Source organism: Pongo pygmaeus, chromosome 18, assembly GCF_028885625.2.
Source record: "Pongo pygmaeus isolate AG05252 chromosome 18, NHGRI_mPonPyg2-v2.0_pri, whole genome shotgun sequence".
NCBI lineage: Eukaryota > Metazoa > Chordata > Mammalia > Primates > Hominidae > Pongo > Pongo pygmaeus.
In genome coordinates, this window is record NC_072391.2 from 24,415,858 (window position 1) to 24,437,138 (window position 21,281).

General features: G+C 48.2%; 1 protein-coding gene across 2 annotated transcripts in view; it reads right to left on the reverse strand.

The window, feature by feature from the left end:
- The window catches only part of LOC129016290 (amiloride-sensitive sodium channel subunit beta), a 109,940-nt gene that overhangs the window by 20,731 nt on the left and 67,928 nt on the right, over window positions 1-21,281 (reverse strand). For both annotated transcript variants that reach the window (XM_054455592.2, XM_054455593.2), the window contains exons 2-4: window positions 14,022-14,340; window positions 9,781-10,054; window positions 7,358-7,548 (exon numbers count right to left, since the gene is read on the reverse strand). In XM_054455592.2, the coding sequence (XP_054311567.1) occupies window positions 7,358-7,548; window positions 9,781-10,054; window positions 14,022-14,332 (776 nt within the window). In that variant the 5' untranslated portion in view covers window positions 14,333-14,340. The remainder of the gene's footprint in view (window positions 1-7,357; window positions 7,549-9,780; window positions 10,055-14,021; window positions 14,341-21,281) is intronic.

A 21,281-nucleotide genomic window follows, 5' to 3' on the forward strand; every position in this document is an offset into this window, starting at 1 on the left:
AAAGAACAGAGCAGAGCAAACCAGCTCAATCCAGGCCCTGCTCTTGAAGGAGAGACCTTGCCCCAGGGCGTGGGGACACAGTGTTCCCAAGGAACTGTCTTGGTCAGATGCAGCCCAGGATCGGGAGGCTGCATGGGGCGTGGCCGGGTCCCCTCCTGCCCGCACCATGCTCTTGGTCTCCACGTGCGTGCCAACTATTTGCTTGTTGATAATACTCTTCACCCAGAGAGGCTGCTCCCAGGACTGGCTGCCTCTGATTCCAGGGCCAGGTGTTTCCCTACAGAAATCTCTGCTGGGCTGGGAGCCAGGCATGCAGACAGAGACCAGTGAGCCTCCAGAAAAGACTGGGAAATAGAGCATCCTAGCGGGAAGCAGTATAACCACTGTTGTGTGGTCAGAGGTCAGGAAAGACTTTCCAGGGCAGAAACTAGTTGGATAATCCCTGAAATAACAACAACTATAGTAATAATAATGCTTATATATGCCCAGATCTTGGTTTCTTTATTTTTAAATTTTATTTAACTTTATTTTTTTTAAGATTGCCCAGGCTGGAGTGCAGTGGCATGATCTTGGCTCACTACAACCTCTGCCTCCCAGGTTCAAGTGATTCTCCTGCCTCAGCCTCCCTAGTAGCTGGGATTACAGGTGCATGCCAACACACCCGGCTAATTTTTGTATTTTTAGTAGAGATGGGGTTTCACCATGTTGGCCAGACTGGTGTCAAACTTCTGGGCTTAGGCAATCCTCCCACCTCGGCCTCCCAAAGTGCTGGGATTACATACATGGGCCACCAGATCTTGGTTTCTAAATACCATTCTTCAATTTAAAAAACCAGAGCTTGGGCGAGGCTTGTTGGCTCTCTCCTGTAATCCCAGCACTTTGAGGGGCTGAAGTGGGAAGATTGCTTGAGCCAGGAGTTTGAGACCAGCTTGGGCAACATCGGGAGACCCCATCTCTACAAAATAAAAAAATTAATCGGGCATGTGATTGTGCCACTGCACTCCAGCATGGGCAACAGAGTGAGACCCTATCTCAAAAAACAACAACAACAACAAAAAAAAAAACCAACCAGAGCTCTTTAGAGAATGGCTGATTCTAGGATGGGGGCATCCTGTAGTGCCAGAAAGTAGGCAAAAGTTAAAAAACCCACACAGGTGAGGACATATCAAAGGCACACAGGCGCTAACTGACAGAGTGGCCAAAGCTAGAAGAATTTAAGTAAGAGAATAGATAACACGGAACTGGATTGCAATCTAAATCTATAGGAGTCCATACTGTGTCAATAAATGATGGAATAAATAAATAAATGGAGGAGAAGAGATAAATGTTCCTTTACAGAAGAATTCCAAACAATATATATTCTTCTCTCTAGGAGGGGTGAAGCTCAATGCTCCTTTCCCGCTGGCCACTCCCTTCCCCTTCCACTGAGCGTAGTCTGAATTTAGTGACTCCTTTCCAAAGAACAGAGCAAAGGCCAGCACAGTGGCTCACATCTGTAATCCTAGTACTTTTGGAGGCTGAGGAGGGAGGATCACTTGAGTCCAGGAGTTGGAGGCTGTGGTTTTTCTGTAAATCTAAAACTATTCCTAAATAAAAAGTCTCTCTAGGCCAGGCGCGGTGGCTCATGCCTGTAATCCCAGCACTTTGGGAGGCTATGGCAGCGGATAACCTGAGGTCACAAGTTTGAGACCAGCCTGGCAAACATGGTGAAACCGTCTCTACTAAAAATACAAAAATTACACCAGGCGCGGTGGCTCCTGCCTGTAATCCTAGCACTTTGGAAGGCCGAGGCAGGTGGATCATGAGGTCAGGAGATCAAGACCATCCTGGCTAACACAGTGAAACCCCGTCTCTACTAAAAATATAAAAAATTGGCCAGGCATGGTGGCGGACGCCTGTAGTCCCAGCTACTCGGGAGGCTGAGCCAGGAGAATGGCGTGAACCCGGGAGGTGGAGCTTGTGGTGAGCCGAGATAGCACCACTGCACTGCCGCCTGGGTGACAGAGTGAGACTCTGTCTCAAAAAACAAAACAAAACAAAAAACAAAAACAAAAACAAAAAAACAAAAATTAGCCAGGTGTGGTGGTGCACGCCTGTCATCCCAGCTACTTGGGGGGCTGAGACGTGATAATCACTTGAACCCGGGAGGGAGAGGTTGCAGTGAGTGGAGATCACGCCATTGTATTCCAGCCTGGGGGCAAGAGCAAAACTCTGTCTCAAAAACAACAACAACAACAACAACAACAACAACAAAGTCTCTCTCTATATATTTTAGTCTCACTCTGTCACCCAGGCTGGAATGCTGGAATGCAGTGGTGTGTTCTTGGTTCACTGCAGCCTCAAACTCAAGTGATTCTTCCCCCTCAGCCTCCAGAGTAGCTGAGTCTACAGGTGTGTACCACCACACCGGGCTAATTTTGTTATTTAAAAATTGTTTTTTGTAGAGATGGGGGGGTCTCACTATGTTGCTCAGGTTGGTCTTAAACTCCTGGCCTCAAGTGATTCTCCCTCCTCGGCCTCCCAAAGTGCTGGGATTAAGTGAGCCACCACACCTGGCCAAAAGCCTTTTTATTTATTTATTTATTTATTTATTTATTTATTTATTTGTTTTTTTGAGATGGAGTCTCGCTCTGTCTCCTAGGCTGGAGTGCAGTGGCATGATCTCAGCTCACTGCAGCCTCTGCCTCCTGGGTTCAGCCTCCTACCTCAGCCTCCCACCTCAGCCTCCCGAGTAGCTGTGATTACAGGCGTGAGCCATTGCACCCAGCTAATTTTTGTATTTTTAGTAGCGATGGGGTTTCACTATGTTGGCCAGGCTGGTCTCAAACTGCTGACCTCAGGTGATCTGCCTGCCTCGGCTTCCCAAAGTGCTGGGATTATAGGTGTGAGCCACCATGCCCGGTCCAAAAGCCTTTTTTAAAAAATGCTCCCATCATGTTTACTGTGTGCCAGGCATTGCACCTGGTACTTTGCATATGTTCTCATTTAATCCCCCAATAATGCTATGCAGTTATTTCACTGTCCCCACTTTCCAGATGAGGAAACTGAGGCACAGAAAGGCTAAGTAGCATGCTCAGTCAGTCATATACTGAGCTGACATTCAAGTCCAGGCAGTTTGGTATTGGGGTCCACATGCGGCTCATATTTTCCTAATTCTGCAGCTGCTGCTTTTACAGCGTTTGTCGTGTTAGGAGGGGGACAGGATGGAGTCAGAGAGAGAGGGAGGAAGCAGGGGCCACAGTGTCCGGGGCCCAGCACCGGGAGAGCAGAGAGAGGCTGTGTCCAAGGCTGTGTCCAAGCTGTGTCCAAGGCTGACTCAGGAAGGCAGGTGACCAGTCAACTGTGGGAGTGAGGAAGAGCTCAGAGAGCAGCTGGCTGAGATCTCTATGCTAAGGTGCCTGGGTGGTACCTTTCACTGGGACCTGCCGAGGGCTGGGGAAATAGGCTTGGGAGAGGTGGGTAGGGAGGGAAGATGACGATCACCATGTCTGATGAGGCAATAGAGTGACGTGGGGTGGGCCTGGCCCAGACTGCTAGCTCTGCCACTCACCAACTGTGTGACTTCAGAGATGTTACTTAACCTCTCTGGGCAGGTTACAGCAACTATAAAATGATGGGGAAGGCTGGGCGTGGTGGCTTATGCCTGTAATCCCAGCACTTTGGGAGGCTGGGGTGAGAGGATCACTTGAGGCCAGGAGTTTGAGACCAGCCTGGGCAACATAGTGATACCCCATCTCTTAAAAAAAATAAGGGGAAAATAACAGTTCCTTTCTCATGGCTTTATTGCCAAGGTTAAAGCAATTTTAACACACAAAGTGCTTAGAATAGTGCCTGACACCTACAGGGACGAGAAAGGTCCAGTAAATGTTGGCATAATTAATTGAATTTCATTCCTTGTCAAATGGGAGTTTTTGTTTTTGTTGCTGTTTTTTAAGAGAGTCTCCCTCTGTTGCCCAGGCGGAAGTGCAGTGGCACAACCCCGGCTCACTGCAACCTCCACCTTCCAGGTTCAAGTGATTCTCATGCCTCGGTCACCTGAGTAGCTGGGATTACAGGCACGCGCCACCACACCTGGCTAATTTTTGTATAGTTAGTAGAGATGGGGTTTTGCCTTGTTGTCCAGGCTGGTCTCGAACCTCTGGCCTCAAGTGATCTGCCAGCTTTGGCCTCCCAAACTGCTGGGATTATAGGCATGAGCCACTGGGCCCAGCCTAAAATGTGGGTTATAAAAGTATTATAAAAATAATAGTTATAACTATTATTTATTGAGCCCAGTAGTAGGGTCAGTTACTCATGCATATTAATTCACTTAATATTCAAAGTAACCCTGTAGGGTAGGTACTGTTCTCTCCTCTATTTTACAGAGGAGGGAAACTGAGGCACAGCAAAGCTAAGAAACTTGTTCAAGGTCACACAGCTTGTAAGATGGAGCCAGGATTTGAGTCTAGGTGGTCTAACCCCAGACCCCAAGCCTTGACCCTTTCATTACACTTACCCCCTACCCCTCGCTACGGCTACATGGCAGAAGTTATGTGGCCAATATTTGGGGGTTTTAGAGGCCCATCAGCCAGCTATTTTTCCCTGTTTCTGCTAACAGTTCTTTAGCTTCCCTTGGGGGACCACCCGTCCCTCACCCTCAGCCCGTATGACTCAAATGGGGCTCCTTTCGGAGGGCGCCATGTTGACAACAGGCCAGCTATACCCAGCCCAGTCCAGCCCAGCTACCCATGAGGTGGCCGGCACAGCTTTCGGGGCTGGGCTGTGTGTGGAACACAGGCCCTTGAACACTGGGATCCCGTTGGATGGGTAGGGAGTTGACAGCAGGTTCACTTTCCTGTCCCACTCTCGCTCCCAGGTGTGTTCTCACTGAGCAGATGGGCCATGCATTTGAAGTTGTAGTGTTACAGCTCTCTTTCAGCTGAGTGGGTGAGATGAATGTGCTTGTGGACGTTACAGTAGTCTGTTTGGTATCCCTAACCTTATGGCAGGTGTGGTTGGCGGGTGTGCCCTGAGCAAAGGACACTGGCCAAGAGAGTGAGGTTGAAACACAGACTGTGACCAGCTGGCCATGGGGTGGCCCTCAAGGAAGAGGGTATCCCATCAGCAGGGCGCCATCAGTGAAATCTTTCACCTATGGGAACCACCTTTTGCTAATCTGTTCAATGGGACATATGTGCTGCTCTGCCCTGCTTAGTGGCCTTGAATTATTTGACATTGTGTGCAAGAGCCCTGCCCATGTGTGCCTGTGCATTTATTTTTTTCTTTTTAAGACAGAGTCTCGCTCTGCTGCCCAGGCTGAAGTGCAGTGGCGCGATCTCTGCTCGCTACAACCTCCGCCCCTGGGGTTCAAGCGATTCTCCTTCCTCAGCCTCCCAAGTAGCTGGGATTATAGATGTGCACCACCACGCCTGGTTAATTTTTGTATTTTTAGTAGAGACAAGGTTTCGCCATGTTGGCCAGGCTAGTCTCGAACTCCTGACCTCAGGTGATCCACCCACCTTGGCCTCCCAAAGTGTTGGGCTTACAGGTGTGAGCCACATGTCTGGTTGCACCTGTGCATTTTGAGGGGACAGAGGCCCCAGAGCTTTCTGAAGATTCTCATTAGAGATTCTGGAAGGTTCTGAGTTCAGAGAGCTGCCTGCAACCCCAGTCCCTGGGAGGTGAGCTTGGAAACCTGTCACGTGCCCATAGCATTAAGATTCAGCTAAAAGCTCTTTTCCACAGAGGCCTGAAGTGTGAGCATTGGAGGCCCCAGATCAAGGAGGATACCATCAAATCTCAGAAACAGGACTGGCTGAAACCCGGGGTGGGGCCGAGGTGTGTGTGGCATACCCCACGCCTGGAGGCTGGGTCAGGAGGCCCACGAGGGGCTCTGAGGCCTCAGCAGTGTTCCTGCTCATCCTCAGACCTCCTTCCCACGTGCTTCTGCCAGCTGAGCTCTCTGGAGGCTGTTAGGAGGGGACAGAATGGAGATTCCCCCCCACTTTCTGGTTGTCCTAGAGACTGGGACAACACCTGATGCTTAGACCCAGGGTTGGTTTGCCAGGAGCTGGGAGGCCAAAGAGGTGGGAATCTGTGAGTCAATTGCAAGAAGACCTAGACCTCCAGAGTTAACATTACCCTCATTCTGCCAGTCTCTCATATTAAAGGTTGTTAGGGAAAAAGAATATTTACAGGAAACACTTACATAACCTTTGGGTTTTTTTTTTTGTTTTTTTTTTTTAGAGACAGTGTCTCATTCTGTCACCCAGACTGGAGTGCAGTGGCGTGATCATAGCTCACTGTAGCCTTGACCTCCGGGACTCAAGTGATCCTCCCTCCTCAGCCTCCTGAGTAGTTGGGATTACAGGTGAGCACGACTATATCTGGTTGGTTTTTGATTTTTTGTAGAGATGAGGTCTCGCTATGTTGCTCAGGCTGGTCTTGAACTCCTGGCCTCAAGCGATCCTCCTGCCTTAGCCTCCCAAAGTGCTGGGATTTCAGGCATGAGCCACCACGCCCGGCCTCATAGCCTTGTTCTAGGTGCTGCCATGAACCTACTCATTTACTCTTCTCAATGACCCTATGAAGAAGCTACGATTATTGTTCCTGCTTCAGAGATGAGAAAACTGAGGCAACAGATGCCTGGGTGCCCACCCTGATCCCCTCATCGGGCTGGTGCACCCACCCCAGCTGCTAGGAGTGAGGTCCGGGAGGTTAGGACACCCCTCGTCAACCTGTTGGGAATGACCCACAGCCAGTGACCAACTCACGGGGCACGCAGAAAGGCCGGTCCCCTCCTTCAAATGAGGACCACTCTGGTTCAGTTTATGCTCCAGATTCTCCCACAGATCAAGCTGAGCCTAGACTTTACCTGAGACCACATCCTTGTTTAACTTTTTCCTCCTTCCTTTTAAAATTTAATTTATTTTACTTTTTTCTAGAGGCGGAGTTTCACTATATTACCCAGGCTGGTTTTGAACTCCTGGTCTCAAGCGATCCTCCCGTCTCCGCCTCACAAAGTGCTGGGACTACAGGGGTAAGCCACCTACCCACCACGCCCAGCCTTTCCTTTTTCTTTTTCTATTTTCTCCTTTTCCTACATGTTCCAAATCCTCCTTCCTTATCCCACTTTCCCTGCAGACTTTTCCTAACACAATCCTCTCAATGTTTCGCGAGCTCTTCAATGCATCCCTGCCTCAGGCTCTGCCTCCAGGAAACAGGACCTAAAAGACACCGAGGCACAGAAAACTGTGCTGCAGATAGCCGATAAGTGGCCAGGCAGGATTTGAACCCTGGCAGGCTGTGCTCCCAACTGTAACACACCACTGCCTCTCGGTGCAGGGGCCTGGCCGGGTGGGCTTGGGGTGGCTCTCACCGGTAGTTGCAGGGCTCAGCTCCGAACAGGCAGGCCAGGATCATCTGCTCGCTAGGGTAGCTCATCTCCACCAGCTCCTGCTGCGGCACCTGTGCAAAGATGTTGGTGGCCTGCAGGACATACCACTCTGTCACTGCCTGGGTAGCGCTGGTGAAGTTCCGGAAGGTGCACTGGGTCCCGTTGAGGCTACACTGTGGAGGCCAAGAGGGGTTTTTGTGGGTGGCGTGGGAGCTGCTAGCAGGACCCCAGCCACTGCTCGAGGGCCCTAGCAGGGCAAGAGCTGTGTGTGCTTTGCCAGCCGCCCTTCTGGCTGCAACTTGGTGGTGAGAAACGTTCACATCCATGCTCACACTTGCTCAAGGGCTGCCGCCTCATACACAGCTGCGTGCTGATCACAAGATCCCCTCATCAGGCTGGTGCACCCACCCCCAGCTGCTGGGGGTGAGGCCTGGGAGGTTAGGAGACCCCTCAGCAACCTCTTGGAAGTGATCCACAGCCAGTGACCCACTCATGGGCATGCACAGAGGCTGGTCCCCTCCTTCAAGGGAGGGTGACTCAGTGTCTCAGTTTACAGCCACCAGCCTCACTCCCACTCGTACCATTATGCATGAGCAAAAACACACACACATGGTCATGTGTGCAGAGGCATACACAGAAGACGCCCTCTGACCTCCACAGCCTCATGTCACTGTAACACACGTCCATCCTAGCCCTGAACCCCACATACATAGATTCACACAAGTGGCCGCAACACTTATGCTCACATACACACCCACACACACACACACACACACACACTTCTGATTCCTTTTCCAGCCTCTGCCAGACTTCCAGATGCAGCTACCCTGGAGGCCATGAAAACCAAGAAGAAACTCAGCACACAGGAAACGCTGCCTCTTATCTGTCCTGGGAAAGACACAGACCCAGTCACCCTGAGCCCACCACAGGGTGCAGAGTGCCCTTCCATCCGGTCACATCTGGCTTCTCATGACATCCAAGTCATCGCACAGGCATGTGACAGACTTGGCCCTGGGACTCTGGCCTTGGCCATGAGGCTGCTGCTGGTTCTCCCTGCTGGAACCCGGGAGGCTGGATAGAGAAGCTTCCCCTGGCATTCTTACACCACCCTTCCCAACACGCCTGGCCAGCCCACTCCTGGGGGCCTCCCTGCCTCCCCTTGGGGAGGTAATGGCAGCCCTTAATCCTTACCCTGTTCTGGGCTCTGTTCCCAGTGTCTTACATCTATAATCCCATTGAAGCTTCACAGCAATGCTAGGAGCTAAGTATCATTGTTATCCTCATCATCATGAAGAAATTGAGGTCCAGGAGGTTAAGGAAGGTGTGACCACAGCAGATCCCCCATATGACGTTGGCTAGTTTGTGTGAAGGGGTGGGGACAAAGCAGTTGTGGAAGTCATAATGCCATGAGTGTGAGCAGCAAAGCAGTGGCTCCCCCTCTGGGGAGTGTATGGTCCCCTCCTGGATCCCCATCCAAGACTGATTATCAGAATCACCAGGGAGCCTGTTGTCAATACAGATTCCTGGGCCTGGGCCCAGAACTGCTCACTCAGATTCTCCAGGAGTGGGGCCTAGGGATGTGTATTGTGACAGAGCTCCCAGGAGATCCTGAGACACGGGCAGGGGACCTTCTCCCCACTTCTAGGCTTAAGAACTAATGGCATACCAGCCTCCCAGTGCAGGGCAGTTGTTTCTTGGCATGTGACTGTACTGCACAGCTGTGGCTTTTCACCTGCCCAATATTTATGCCCCTATCTTTTGATAACAAGACTTGATTCCTCCCTCAGGGAACCACCTTCCCCCTTGCTCAGTCCATGTGGTCTCACAGAGGCTGACATCACTCCCAATTCCAGGGCACATGGCCCAGGACTGGCCAATCATGAGAGCCCCTGCTGTAGCCCACAGTGATTGGTTTAGGGGTGAGCATGTGACCTAAAGAGTCTTCTTAGGACCTTTGCTGGGACTATAGGGAAAGAGCTCTTTTTCTGGGACCACTGCTAAGCAAGGGCACTGAAGGGACCCTCCACATGGAGAGATCTTGCCTGAGAGTGAAGTCGCCTGACAGAAAAGTTGAACCAAGATGGAGAAAGATTCCTGATGACCTCATTAGAATACCTGGATCCAGCCTTGCCTGAAGGCATTATACCTCTGGACTTCTTAGTTATGTGAGCCAATGAATCGCCTGTTTTGCTTAAGCTAGTGTGAGCTGGATCACTTATACCAAAAGAGTCTTGACTAACATGCCAACAATTTCTATTTTTTTAAAATCTCTGCAAACAAGCAAAACAGGCTCTGGCTTTCATCTTGTCTTTCCCCAGCGAGACTCAAATTACTACGGAAAAGAAATACCCATCAGCCTCACTGAGTGGGGCCCATTGCTTGATATGTGCCCAGGGACTACTTACTAGTCTCATGGCCATTTTGCACCCCTGGGCATTACAGATCTTTTCTGATGCTGAGCTGCTTGTTAAGCCATTGTGGTTGTCTCCAAAGAGATCGAGGACCATGGGGTGGTGGGGGTTCCGTTCATCAATAAGGACCAGGGGTGTGTGGTTCCAGATGGAGAAGTTCAGGTTCCTGGTGGCACTGGCATGGCTTAGCTCAGGAGCCAGGATCCTCTCCAGGACAGCTTCCATCAGCTCATCAAGGTCCTTCAGCAAATGCTTGATTTTGGAATACCTGGATGGGGAGAGGGCTGGTTAGCGGGGAGGAATGAATATCTGTAAAGCAGAGCAACTGAAATCTGGGACCCACTCCGTAGTAGTCTGTTTTCACACTGCTATAAAGATACTACCTGAGACTGGGTGATTTATAAACAGAAGAGGTATAATTGACTCACAGTTCTGCATGGCTGGAGAGAGGTCTCAGGAAACTTACAATCATGGTGGAAGGTGAAGGGGGAAGCAAGGCATGTCTTACATGGTGGCAGGAGAGAGAGAGAGAGAGAGAACACAGGGGAGACTGCCACTTTAAAACCATCAGATCTTGTGAGATCTGATGTTTCACTATCACGAAAACAGCATGGGGGAAGCCGCCCCTATGATCTAATCACCCACACCAGGTCCCTCCCTCGACACATGGTGGTTACAATTCAATATGATATTTGGGTGGTGACACTGAGCCAAACTGTATCACACTGTTACTCCAGCATGGCTGCCACTATGTATAAGAGGAACACCCCACCTAAGCACCCACCTCTCCATCCACCCACCCACGCATCCGTCCTTCCACCACCCATGCACTCATTCATTCACCAAATTTTAATGAGCACCTACTATGTACCAGGCACTGTGCAAGGCACAGACGATACAGTAGCAAACAAGAGGGATCTGGTCTCTTTCCTCATGAAATTCACATTCGAGTGAGGAAGAATTGTAATGGCTCATGGTTATTGATAGCTTACCATGTGCCAGGTGCTAGGTGCTTTCCAGGTCTTATTTACTGTTTGCCACAAGTCTGTTACCGTCCCCATATGTAGATCAGGAAACTGAGGCTCCAGGAATTGGTGTGATTTTGCAAGCTCATTCCACTGATAAAGGGCAGAGGTGAGCTTAGAATCTGGGTTTGGTGGGCTCCAGTGGGTATGTTTATGGGGGTTCTGAGATCTCCATCCCAGGAGGGAGCAACTTTGGGAACAGGAGCCAGTTTCAGGAGAAGGAAAATGGATGGGACTGTGAGGCTGGCTCCAGTGTCTTCCCTCAGCCTTGTGGCGCTCCCATGTTGGACGTGGTGGCCAGTGAGAGATGGATCTATCAAGAAGTATCTCTGCCAGGCCCCGTGGGGGCCCGGGCCCTGCACCCGAGTCACTTCATGTCCAATTTACCCAAGACCCTGCCTCAAAGTGCGGTAATTGAGGCCACAAGTGCCAACTCTGGCTGGAGAACTTCCTGCAGGAGCATTAAATGCTGGACAGAGGCCAAGGTCCTGGTACAAAGGTGTACAGCAGCCGGAGCTAACATTGGCCTTTGATGCCAGTTCCCTGACCATTAAATCTGTGTACACAGGAACAGGAGGATCGGGAAGGGTGGCATCTGTGCAGGTGGTGGTGTTATTACAGCCTAGATGTCTACAGCTTCTGGGAAGCTTGATGGGGCACTGTATGGGCTCCAGGTTTGAATCCTGGCATGCCACTTAATATCTTGGGCAACTTAACCTCCCTGAGGCTCTGTTCTCTCATCTACAAAACAGGGGGATAAAAATAAGTACCCCAGAGAATCGTTGGGAAGATTCAGTGAGGTGCTGCTTATAAAGTGCATGGATCAGTGCCCAGATGGAGTGCTGTCGTTTCTATTATTATTAAAGGTTCTCTTGAGCAGCTCTAAGAACCCACCAAGGCAGGAAGAACCCTATTAATAGAAAGAAGGGACTTTCTGATAATTGGGAAAGTAATCACTGTGTGAGAATTCCCTTCCAGGACTTTTGAAAACAGAGATGCTATCTCACCATGTTGGCCATGCAGACCTTGAACTCCTGGCTTCAAGTGATCCTTAAGCCTCGGCCTCCCAACATGTTCTGATTTCAAGCCTGAGCCACTGTGCCCGTGCCCAGTCAGGACTTTCTCTTTCTTTCTTTCTTTCTTTCTTTCTTTTTTTCTTAAATTGAGACAAGGTCTTGCTCTGTCAACTAGGCTGGAGTGCAGTGGCGAGATCTCGGCTCACTGCAACCTCCACCTCCCAAGTTCAAGTGATTTTCCTGCCTCAGCCTCCTGAGTAGCTGGGATTACAGGCATGTGCCAGCACACCCGGCTAATTTTTGTATTTTTAGTAGAGATGGGGTTTCACCATGTTGGGTGGGCTGGTCTCGAACTCCTGACCTCAAGTAATCCACCCACCTTGGCCTCTCAAAATGCTGGGATTACAGGCGTGAGCCACTGTGCCCGGTCAGGACTCTCTTTTGGATAAAAATGTTTTCTGTGACTCAGCCCTTCTTTCAGTTCCTTGAATGCACCAAGCTTCTCACCAGCTGCACCTGCTGTGTCCACCACTGGGGGCACTCTCTTCACTCTACCTGGCCAACTTCTACTCATTCCTTAGGACACTTTTTTTTTATTTTTTGTTTTTGGACTGACTCCCTGTCTCTCCACAACCCTGACTAGGTTGGGTCTCCTCATGTGTCCCCTTCACAGGCCTTGGTATCAAGTGGAGAATGGAGAACAGGCAACCTGGAAGAGCTACTTAAAAAGTAGCAGCTCTGGGATCACGTCAGGCCTGGGTTCAAATCCCACAGTCGTCCACTGTGTGTCTCCAGGCAAGCTCACTTACTTCTCTGAACCTCCATCTCCTCACCTGTGAACTGTAAACTCCTCACCTGTCAACCTAGGAGTTCCCAATCCTAGGGTGGTTGTGTGGATTAGAATGACAACAGTTACCCAAAGAACACTGAACACAGTGCCTGGCATATCGTAAGCATTTGTTGAAGAGTTGTTTTATTTATTTATTTTTTAATTTTTGAGACAGGGTCTTGTTCTGTTGCCCAGGCTGGAGTGCAGTGATGCAATCTCAGCTCACTACAACTTCTGCCTCTCAGGGTCAAGAAATTCTTGTGCCTCAGCCTCCTAAGTAGCTGAGATTATAGGCATCGCCTGTATTTTTAGTAGAGATGAGGTTTCACTATGTTGGCCAAACTGGTCTCAAACTCCTGAACTCAAGTGATCTGTCCACCTCAGCCTCTCAAAGTGCTGGGATTACAGGTATGAGCCACGGTGCCTGGCCGAGTTGTTTTATTTTTTATCATCATAATGATAATGAATTTGATATTTGTGGGGACAACTTTGTGGGGCCTGTTTTCTCTGGCAGGCTGTGAAGAGGACAGGGACTGTGTTTTGTTCACTGTTGTATTTGTGTTGCCTAGAACAGTGCCTGGCACATAGTAGGTGTTCCATAAACACGCGTGGAATCGATAAATAGGCACCAGCCTGCCTGAGACACGCGTGGAATCAATAAATAGGCACAGAGGGTGCCCAAGGTTCTCTCTAAGCCTAGGACACTTATGATTTTTTTATTTTTAAGAGACAGGATCTGTTACCCAGGCTGGAGTGCAGTGGCATCTTCTTGTTTTTATTTTTAATTAATTATTTTTTCTTAGCCTTGACTTGAAACTCAAGTGGCGCCATCTCAGCCCACTGCAGCCTCGAGCTCCTGGGCTCAAGCAGTTCTCCCATCTCTGCTTCCTAAGCAGCTCAGACCACAGACATGTGCCCCCACGTCTGGCTAATTAAAAAAAAATTATTATTTTTTTAGAAGTGGGATCTTGCTATGTTGCCCAGGCTGTTCTCCAACTCCTGACCTCAAGGGATCCTTTTGTCTTTGCCTCTCAAAGTGCTGTTATTACAGGCCACTGCACCTGGCCAAAAGTTTATGAAGTTTGAATCTTAGTTGCTGCAAAAAGATGAAAGCAAATGGAAAGACAGAGAGGAGGAGAAAGAGAAAGAAGGAAGGAAAGAAAGAAAAGAAAAAAGAAGAAAGGGAAGAAAAAGGAAGGAAGGAAAAGTAATAAACAGAGAAAGGAAGGAAGAAAGGGGAGAAAGAAAGAGAAGGAGAGAAAGGAGAAAGAAGGAAAGGAAGGAAAGGAAAGGTAGAAGGGAAGAAAAGAGAGGAAGAGAACTGCCCGTCTGCTGAGGCCAGCTGTGCGCTCCGGGGCCACCTACTTGAAGGGGCTAGCATTGCAGATGGTGACGGCGGGGAAGTCCATGGTCTTGAAGCCTACGGAGAGGGAGACGCTGACCTCCCAGCTCAAGTAGGTCCTGATGAAAATGCCCCACTGCCAGCAGACGAGGGAGGCGAAGAGCAGGGTGAGCAGGAACCACATGGCTTTCTTCTTGGGCCCCTCACAGATGATGCGCTTGGGGCCGTGGGTGTTGGTGTTGTCGCAGTACCACACCAGCAGCTCCTTGTACGTGTAGCCGGGGCCCTTCTGCAGCCGATGCAGGCCCTTCAGCAGGTACTTCTTCACATGCATGGTGGCACCTGCAGAGAGGCATGGGGACGCACATCAGCTGGGACACCAGCCTTGCCTGCGAGGATGTCCCAGTCACGTCCAGGAACTGGTCGGCAGTACGTCCCCGTTCTTCCTCCCTCTTTACCTTCCTTCCTCCCTCCCTCCCTTTTTTCCTTCTTTTCTTCCTTCCTTTGGCTATCCATCATCAATCCATCTATCCATCTAATCAACCAAAATGCATTTATTGAATGCCTACTATATGCCAGGCACTCAAATGGTCCTTCTGGACTCAATGAGCAAAATGGACAAGGTTTTTTGCCCTTTGGGAATTCATAACCTAGTGAACAAGTGACTTAAACTCTCAACTCAGGTTCTCTGTGCATAAAATGTGGTATAGCAAGTCCTCAAACGACATCGTATTGTTCAATGTTTCATTGTAACGTTGATGAGAAAAGAAAGTAGATTTCCAGCCAGGGCCACTGTCTATGGAATTTACATGTCCTCCCCATGATGTGTCTGCATGGTCCCAGGTGAGGGAGTGTGACTGTGTGTGAGTGCTCTGCAGTGGAACGTGTCCTGTCTAGGGTGGGTTCCCGCCTGTGGCCTGAGCTGCGGAGATAGGCTGTGGCCACTGTGACTTTGAACTGAGTAAGTGAGTAAATAATGATCTTACTTGTTTTTTATTAATCTTTCGTTTTCTTTTTCTTTTTTCAGATAGGGTCTCACTCTCTTACCCAGCCTGGAGTGCAGTGGCGCAATCATGGCTCACTGCAATCTCTACCTCCTAGGCTCAAGCGATCCTCCCACCTCAGCCTCCTAAGTAGCTGGGATTACAGGCATGCACACCACCATATCAGTGAATTTTTGTATTTTTAGTGGAGACAGGGTTTCACTGTGTTGTCCAGGCTGGTCTCAAACTCCTGAGCTCAAGTGATCCACCCACCTCAGCATCCCAAAGTGCTGGCATTACAGGCGTGAACCACTGCACCTGGTCTTAATCTTTCTTAAATGTATGTATAGCTCATATTTATTTCAATGTTTAATATTAGAAGCATTTTGGTCTTTACTTAGAAATTTGGTGACTTTTTTTGTGACCAGAAATAGGCCGTAGGAGCTTAACTCTTGTGGATATCAATTAGCCTATGGTGAAACTGATTTCATTAGACATCTTTTAGCCTAGAGTTGCAGTTTCCAAGAACATATCAACAATGTTAAGTGAAGACTTACTGTAACAATTACATGTAACTTACAGGATTGCTGAGAGGGTGAAATTCGGTGATGCACAAAAAGTGCTATATACTGAGCCTAGCACAGGCCAGGTCCTCAGTATGCCAGTTTCCATTGTCACTAGCTGTCAGTGGGTAAGACAGATGTTAAGCAAAGAATCCATCAAAAATGCAGAGCTATGAAACATGACAGGAAAGATTGGGACCCCATGCCCTGAGATGCTAGAGGCATTAAAGGGTGGTGGTTTAGAATAAGGATTCTGTAACCAAATTTTCTGGCTTTTTGTTTGTTTGTTTGAGACAGGGTCTCACTCTGTCGCCCAGGCTGGAGTGCAGTGGCATGATCATGGCTCACTGCAGCCTCGAACTCCTGGGAAATTTCTGGCTTTGACTCTCAGCACTGCTGCTTTCTAGCTGTGTGACTTTGAGCAAATCTCCTTCTCAGTCCTTCAGTTTCCTCATCCATAAAATGGGGATAATTACAGCTTCCATCTGATAACAGTGTCATGGAGGCTGGCTGCATGAAAATATGGAGAGGGTAGATTCATGCCTGGCACCTAAGTGTCAGCGATTTTTATTAGAAAACGGAGGCCTGACCGGGTCTGAGAGTCCTTGGAGAAGTGATGGAGGAGCTGAGGTTAAAGGATAGGAGAGGGGAGGGGAAGGGGGAAGGCTGAAGTGGGGAAGGAGCCTGCAGGGGTGGGGAGGGAGCCTGCAGGGGTGGGGAGGGAGCCTGCAGGGGTGAGCAGGGCCAGGCCACACAAGGGCTTGTGGACTGTGTTACAGATTAGGGTTTCAATCCCAAGAGAACTGGAACCTTTGGAGGCATGAGGGTGTGATGCCATCAAAGCTGGGATTTGAAAAGGGCATTCCAGCCAGGTGCGGTGGCTCATGCCTGTAATCCCAGCACTTTGGGAGGCTGAGGCAGGAGGATCACCTGAGGTCAGGAGTTTGAGACTAGCCTGGCCAACATAGTGAAACCCTGTCTCTACTAAAAATACAAAAATTAGCTGGTGGCGGGCCCTTGTAATCCCAGCTACCCGGGAGGCTGAGGCAGGAGAACTGCTTTAGTCTGGGAGGTGGAGGTTGCAGTGAGCCGAGATTGCACTGAGCTGAGATCGCACCACTGCACTCCAGCCTGGATGACAGAGTGAGACTCCGTCTCAAAAAAAAAAAAAAAAAAAAAAAAAAAGAAAAGAAAAAAAGGATGTTCCATGGATACGAATTCGAATGGGGTGAGGTTGTGTCCGGAGCATTGAGGTTGGAGAGTATGGGTCGTGGATGAAGAATGCCAGAGTTTTCTGAGACTCTGCTTCCCATATGCATGAGAGGGCAGGTTCTTGTGAAGATCACCAGGTATTTGTTATGGCACGTGAGGGTTTCTAAGGACATTCCTGCTTCCCCCTCCCTTCTCTCTGGACACAGAGCAGGAACCTGCGGCAGGAGCATCCCAGCTCTATTCCTGGAGCCCCAGTTGTATTTGATCTTTAAGGTCCAGATCAAAGGCCACTTCCTCCATGAAGCTCTCCTGACTTCAGGCTGGACCCTCACCCCCTCTGAGAGCCTCTCCCTTCTGGGGGCACCATGCTGGGCAGTGTGGTTCCTCTGTGCCCAGCATACTATCCCCCTTGCTCTGAGGTTTCAGGTGAAGGTATCCCGCTGTCCCTTTCATCTCAGTTGGTGTGAGTTGCCAGGCTGATCTCTCCTCTTAGCTCTGGGAGATGTGCATGTGACTCAAACTGGAACATTAGGACTCAATTCTATTAGTTTATATTGGAATAACTGAAGGAGAGACCTCACTTTTAACTAAGCCTACTAAGCTAGTGGTATTTGGCAGCCCAAATGGGAAGGCTGCCTGAGAATAAAGCCAATACAGAGGAAAGAAGAGGCACGAGATGGAGAGAAATTTCTGACCGCCATTTGAACACCTGGATCCAGCCATGCCTGAAGCCATTCATTCCTGGCCCCATCAGATATGGAACCAATACATTTTCTTTCTTATTTATGCATATCCAAATTGGATGCCTGCCATTTGCACCCATAAGAAGCTTAACAGTAAAATAAATTGACCCTTGTTTTATCCTGTGTTCTAGTTTCTTGTGCCTGTGGCTTCTCCCAGGAGATCGCAAGCCCCTTGAGGGCAGCAGCTCTCTGTCCCTGACACCCCACAGTGCCTGACACCCCACAGAATATCCAGATGTATAAGGTCAGACCTTCACGTCTAAACAGAGATGTTAAACCTGCCCAAGCATATTCACTCCTGATCCAATTATCTGACACAGTAACATCTCTCACCTTCCTTCCCCAGAAGAGGTCTTGGCCAAAGCATGAAGCGCTTTCTTCTCCAACTCTGTTCTCTCTCTCTCTCTCTCTCTCTCTCTCTCTTTCTCTCTCCTCTCTCTCGACAGGCTCTTTCTCTGTTGCCCAGGCTGGGGTGCAGTGGCACCATCTTGACTCACTGCAACCTCCACCTCCCGGGCTCAGGTGATCCTCCCACCTGAGTAGCTGGGACTACAGGTGATCCTCCCACCTGAGTAGCTGGGACTACAGGTGCATGCCACCATACCCAGCTAATTTTTGTATTTTCAATAGAGACAAGGTTTTGCCATATTGCCCAGGCTGGTCTCGAACTCCTGGGCTCAAGCCATCCACCTGCATTGGCTTCCCAAAGTGCTTGGATTACAGGTGTGAGCCACTGCACCCCACCTCCAACTCCATTCTCTGATAGAAATTAAACTCTATGTGCCTGCCCAGGCCATCATGGCTGTAAGAGGATGTTCATAGACTAACCCCACTCCCAACTTTCCCCAGAAGGTCTAATCATTGCTCTGAAATAATAAAGTAATAACAGTTATTATAATAGCAACCACAAGAGCAACATCAAAGTACTAAATGTTTGCCATGACTCAAGCATATGGGAAGAACCAGGGCTTCGTCTGCCTTGTATAGTCTAGCACCCCAAAGCCACATACGTGAACATCACATTAGGTTCCAATAGGTAGTCGTAGAAGAAATAAAGGGCCTCTAGAATGTCTACCGTTTTCTATTCTCATGTAATTATTCTGATTTAGTCAAGGAGAAAGTCTCAGCTTGGTACCAACAGGTCCTTAACACCTCTCCAACCCTTCTAATCTCCAGGTTTAACAATGAGGCCTCGGGCTCAGACAACAGTATCTGGTTAGAATGGGTAACATTCTGTTTTCACTGGGCTTATTTTTAAGAGCCACCTTCTACTTATGGCAAGAGATACTGACTTTTGCTTTATGTTCATCAACGCACTTAAGTAAAAAAAGGGAAATTGATTTAAAGAAAAATGTTTAAGTAAACAACAGGACTACATGTAGCAAAGTTGTTACAATGGTAGGCAAATAGCAGAAGTGTGTTGAGTACTGGCTGAGCATCTAACTAGTCTGGCCCCTTGGGTCATTAGCCAAATAAAACTCAGTAAGTGCTGCAAACAACTTTATGATGTTCTGGTCAGATTTCACCCCCACGGTGATAGCTGGTCTGTGTTTGGAATGTATACACAGTTTATGGAGAAGGGATTGAATCAGTGTACAGCTTATCCCAATCCAAACAAGTAAAGTAGAGACTGAGTCCATGTGTGCACACAGAAAAGAGACACCAATTGTCATGCTTCAGAGTCACAGATTGCTGACTATACATTGGCCCTGAACTCACGGTAAATGTTCCTGGTAGCAAATGCAAAAACAATAAATGTGGAAAACTCTTTCTTTCTTTCTTTCTTACTTTCTTTCTCTCTCTTTCTTTCTTTCTTTTCTTCTTTCTCTCTTTCTTTCTTTCTTCTTTCTTTCTTTTTCTTTACTTCTTTCTCTCTCTTTTCTTTTCTTTCCTTCCTTCCTTCCTTCCTTCTTCTTTTTTTTGGCAGAGTTTTGCTCTTGTTGCCCAGGCTAGAGTGCAATGGTGTGACCTCGACTCACTGCAACCTCCACCGCCCGGGTTCAAGCAATTCTCCTGCCTCAGCCTCCTGAGTAGCTAGGATTACAGGCATGCACCACCATGCCCGGCTACTTTTATGTTAGTAGTGACAGGGTTTATCCATGTTGGCCAGGCTGGTCTCGAGCTCCCAACCTCAGGTGCTCCACCCGCCTTGGCCTCCCAAAGTGCTGGGATTACAGGCGTGAGCCACCGTGCCCAGCCCTGTTTCAGTTTTCTTATGAGACAGATTATCTTCTATGCTTTCTTCTGAGTGTTTTATAGTTTTATTAGGTCTATGAACCACTTGAAGTTAATTTTTGCATATAGCGTGGGGTAGGAGTTAAGATTCCCTTTAAAAAAATATGGACAACTATTTGTTTTAGCATTTTTTGTTGTGTGTTCATTTAAAGTGTAGAATTCACTGGATTTCAGTATATTCACATTGTTCAACTATCATCACAATCAATTTTAAAACATCTTTATTTCCCCTAAAGAAAACTCCATGCCCATTAGGAGTTATTTCTCATTCCTCTCTCCACCCTCCTCCTCCCCATCAGAAACTACTTATCTATTCTCTGTCTCTCTAGATTTGCCTGTTTTGGATGTTTCATATAAATCAAGCTTTTCCATCCTGCGGCCCGCAGGCCACAGGCAGCCCAGGATGGCTTTGAATGTGGCCCAACACAAATTCATAAACTTTCTTAAAACACTATGAGATTTTTTTTTCTTAGCTCATCAGCTATGGTTAGTGTTAGTCCATTTTATAAGTGGCCCAAGACAATTCTTCTTCTTCCAATGTGGTCCAGGGAAGCCAAAAGATTGGACACCCCTAATAAAAATGGAATTGCAGGCTGGGCACAGTGGCTCATGCCTATAATTCCAGCAATTTGGGAGGGTGAGGTGGGTGGATCACTTGAGGTCAAGAGTTCAAGGCCAGCCTAGCCAACATGGTGCAACCCTGTCTCTAGTAAAAATACAAAATTAGCTGGGTGTGGTGGCATGTGCCTGTAATCCCTGCTACTCAGGAGACTGAGGCAGGAGAATTGCTTGAGCCTGGGAGGCAGAGTTTGCAGTGAGCAGAGATTGTGCCACTGCACTCCAGCCTGGGTGACAAGAGTGAAACTCTGTCTCAACAAACAAACAAAAAACGGAATTGCACAATATGTGGTCTTTTCTGACTGGCTTCTTTCACTTAGTGTGTTTTGAAGGTATGTTGCGGCATGTATTAGTGCTTCATTTCTTTCTATTGCTAAATAATATCTCATATTATGTTGAGACTATATTTTATTTATCCATTCATCAGTTGATGGACAGTTGGGTTGTTTTTACTTTTTGGCTGTTATGATAATACTGCTATGAATGATCATGTATAAGTTTTGTGTAGAAATAGGTTTCATTTCTCTTGGTTATATATCCAGGAGTGGTCTCGATCTCCTGAGCTGAGTCCGATGGTAATTCTATGTTTAACCTTTTGAGGAACTGCAAGACTGTTTTCCAAAATGGCTGCACTACTTAACAATTTCACCTGGTGTGTGAGAATTCTAATCTCTCCACATCCTCTCCAAAACTTATTATCCATTTAAAAAAATTATTACAGCTACCTTAGTGGGGTGTGAAGTGATATCTTATGTTGGTTTCAATTTGTGTTTTCCTGATAGCTATGATGTTGAACTTCTTCTCACAGGCTTGTATATTGGCCATTAGATCCATTATATGGCCACTATAACTTCTTTGGAGAAATGTCTATTCAGATCCTTCATCATTTTTTAACTGGGCTATTTATCTTTTTATTACTGAGTTGCAAG